This window comes from Atta colombica, unplaced genomic scaffold (assembly GCF_001594045.1).
Source record: "Atta colombica isolate Treedump-2 unplaced genomic scaffold, Acol1.0 scaffold254, whole genome shotgun sequence".
NCBI lineage: Eukaryota > Metazoa > Arthropoda > Insecta > Hymenoptera > Formicidae > Atta > Atta colombica.
Window position 1 is genome coordinate 1667470 of NW_017259353.1, and position 3575 is coordinate 1671044.

Here is a 3575-nt window from a genome sequence, read left to right on the forward strand (position 1 = left end):
ACTATCTGCTGGGATATGATATTTCGCTGCTGGATCAAAATTCCTTTCAAATCTGGGTACAGGTGGAACAATGCCTTGATATTGCAATTTTAATTCCCACCAATGCGCTGTCATATCTTCGACGCCGTCACTAAATACACGCCATCTCCACTTTTGGAAAAGTAAATATGTTTATGATTTAATTATTTCATGGTTTAATTTCCAATTTTATATTTTTATATCTTCAAGAATTATTTTATAAATGAATAAGTAATAATAAAAACATGTCTATCATATACGAAATTATGTATTAATTATTATTAATTATTTATTTAATTGTTTATTTATTACTTACCCGATCAACTATATAAGCAAACGGCATATAAGCCACTTTGCGAAGTGCCATTAACATCAGAAAATTTATGCTACTATCATAATCGTCTGTTAAATTATTGTGCAGCCCAATTTTATGTAAATGTTGACGAGTAAAAATGGATAAACCAATGGCATCACTAACAGCTTCATGAAATCCTAATTATAAAATTGTTGATAATAGATAATAGAATATAATTTTATGAAATATGTAAAATAGGTAATACCTGGAATTGCTTCGTTTCGGAATAGCAATGGATGATCCTTGTATTGTAAATAATATTGCAAATGGGCCATTTCATAATGGGTAGATAATAAATCTTCCATTGTGACTCTAGTACACTGTTTTATCCTACAATTATGTAATAGAATGCAATTTGAAGTACTTTGCCATTTGATATAATACAAAGAAAGAAATATTAAAATAAAATAAGAATTTAAAAATTTAATTTTTTTTGCTATGTGACAAAAATATTAAAAATAACCACCTGTAATCAATTCTATTACAAAAATCCCACGTACTAGGAGTGCACTTAATTTCTCTATCAATAGGTTTTTCTAATATGGAAAATTTCCAGAATTCCGGTGGCATCGGTTTCATTCCGAGCGAAGTAAAAAATTCTTCCGCTATTTGAAACATCCTTTTAATATTACAAAAACATTCTTTTAGAAAATTATTTATATTTTATAAATTTACATATTTATGAAATTTTTGTATAATTTGAAACATACCTTATTGGAGTAATACCTTGAATCATCATATCCAAAGTTACATCGAGCTTTCGACTTGCAGGAAATGGTTGCACTAACTCGAACAAACCTTCCCAATTTTGAGACCACATATCTCCTAAAACATGTGCCGGTAAAGGTCCGTCCTCATGTATTCTATCACCGTATCTTTCAATTAGTTTTGATCGCACATAAGTAAAAAGATTTTTATAGAGTGGAGTTACGGCTGACATTATCTCCGCCATATTTTGCTGGAAATATTCATCTTCAAATAACTCTCTCATCTGATCGCCAGCATCAGCAAAACCTTCCAAGAAATACTTTTTTATTATTAATTCTTTAAATATGTATTTTTATTGATATACTTTTAATAAATATTTTTATGCAGCAGAATAAAAATATTTAGGATCAAAGCTTTTCATACCATTCAATTTAGCTGCTCGATTTGCCAATTGAACATATCTCAAGTATTTATTTTGTAATTGTGGACCAATTACTTCATGCCAAGCATGCCAATAATGCAATAATTCGTCGTAATCTTTTGATGTTGCCATTATTTTATTTAGATCTAAAAATAATTTACTTCTGAATAAAAGTGTATTATATACATTTATTTCTTTTATGTGCTATGTAATAAATTAAATTGATTGACTAACCATAATCTAAACTCAAATTACATTCGCCATCAATTTGTTTGTACGAACATACTCTGGCTTTAACATAAATCTCTTTCATCTCTGCTATCAAACGATGTATCTGTGAATTGGATACAATTGTACATAAATAAAAACAGTGATAGATAGAATCACAGATCATAATCATTTAACAGCATTTATTTTTTGATATTTAATAATAGTAATTGATCAAACAATTGCAATTACATGATGAGTAAAGAATTAAAAATTAATGTTATTTTCACTGAGATATTTATCTACCTCATTAAATTTATCATCAGTCAGGGAACTTCGACCTTTCGTAGCGATCATTTTAAGTTCCCTTCTTGCCAAAGGATCTGGTATTCGACTCCAAGCAAAAGTAACTGCTTTCCGCCAAGAAGCTCTTTCAAATTTTAATTTTAATGTTTGTTCGTCTACCTAATGAGACGTTAGATAAGATCAAATGTCATATATAAAAGAATTCATAAAGCAAATCATTTTTATATCGTTTGTATTAATTAAAAAAGTTTTTACACCATTTTCTGATAGTTTGCATCAGTAACGTTTGTCGCAAAATTCCATTGGGCTATCATCACTCTCGTACACATTAACGAAGCTGCACTATCATATTCTCTAAGGAATATAAGAGCATCTCCTAAATTTACGTTGAGGCCCTTTAAATGACATAAAAAAGAAAGAATATTTCAATACTAGTTTATTATAATTATTATTAGTAGCATCAAATAATCGAACAAAGTTGTATTTTATTTGAAAAAAGAAATTAAGACAGTTAAATAAATAAAGCTAAAAATCTACTGTATTAAACATATAATACAATGATAATTTCGAATATACATATAAGTTAACTGATATATTAGGTGTAGTAAAAAGAAATCCATTATTTTTGCATGAAATTGAATGGAAAAATAATGGATTTTTTTTTACTACACCTAATATTTCAGAAAATAAGCTATAATTTCCGAAGTATGAACAATCGGAAATTTAACTTTGACAATTAAAATAATGATAGTAAATTGATTCACAGTCTTACCTCCAAATATTTTCCATAAGTCTCTCCATATAACACAATAACAAAAAAAACAATAATATTTCGAATTCCTATTGTCATTATTCTCTGTAGTAAATTTATCGTTGCATCAGTAATTGACATGACAAATCTCTTTGCATATATTTTAAGATGTTTTTCATTCTCAACAAAAATCTTATAGTTTATACGTTTATACAGTATAGTTATAGTTTACTACAGTATAAATATACAAATAAGCACAATAATGACTAAAAGAACAATTATATATTATATTATTTATATTTAGAGTTTTTTATTGCGCCAATATTCTGATATCAATTGTTTCACATTTAAATTACTACATAACAGAAGAATAATATTTCTCGTTAATGTTTGTGTAAGTTGCATAATACAAAAGTTTACGCCGTTTCCAACACAAACTAAACCATAATTTAAATCAAACTCAGATAACGTCATGTATCAAAAATTAAAAAAAAATTGAATTATTATAAGCGACATCCTACTGTATAAACACAATGTTCCTTAAATTTATAGACTTTAGCACAACAATCAGTCAGTCGTTCGACAACTGAATTAAAGAGCTAAGGCTCGATGCTGTCGTCGCGGTAAAACTGAATCGTGGTAGAAAGAGAGATGGGCTTTTCCGGGACGGGATATTCCATAAGCAAAAAGAGGAAGGGACAGGCACTATCGGTGCGTGAAGCGTAACTGCCTAACGCATCGTAGCACACGCCAAAATCTTTCTACATCGCTTTAACTTTATAATTACGTCATTATATATGTGTCACAAT

General features: G+C 28.5%; 1 protein-coding gene across 1 annotated transcript in view; it reads right to left on the bottom strand.

Annotated features, from left to right (window-relative positions):
* Nucleotides 1–2404, bottom strand: part of LOC108689042 (angiotensin-converting enzyme-like) — a 6198-nt gene extending 3794 nt beyond the window's left edge. Inside the window, exons 1-9 of the mRNA XM_018195641.1 lie at nt 2273–2404; nt 2016–2174; nt 1737–1836; nt 1505–1648; nt 1084–1387; nt 840–992; nt 579–703; nt 335–510; nt 1–150 (exon numbers count right to left, since the gene is read on the bottom strand). The exon at nt 1–150 is cut by the window's left edge and continues 1 nt beyond it. Coding sequence (XP_018051130.1) covers nt 1–150; nt 335–510; nt 579–703; nt 840–992; nt 1084–1387; nt 1505–1648; nt 1737–1836; nt 2016–2174; nt 2273–2344 — 1383 coding nt within the window. The 5' untranslated portion in view covers nt 2345–2404. The remainder of the gene's footprint in view (nt 151–334; nt 511–578; nt 704–839; nt 993–1083; nt 1388–1504; nt 1649–1736; nt 1837–2015; nt 2175–2272) is intronic.
* Nucleotides 2405–3575: the final 1171 nt, after the last annotated feature.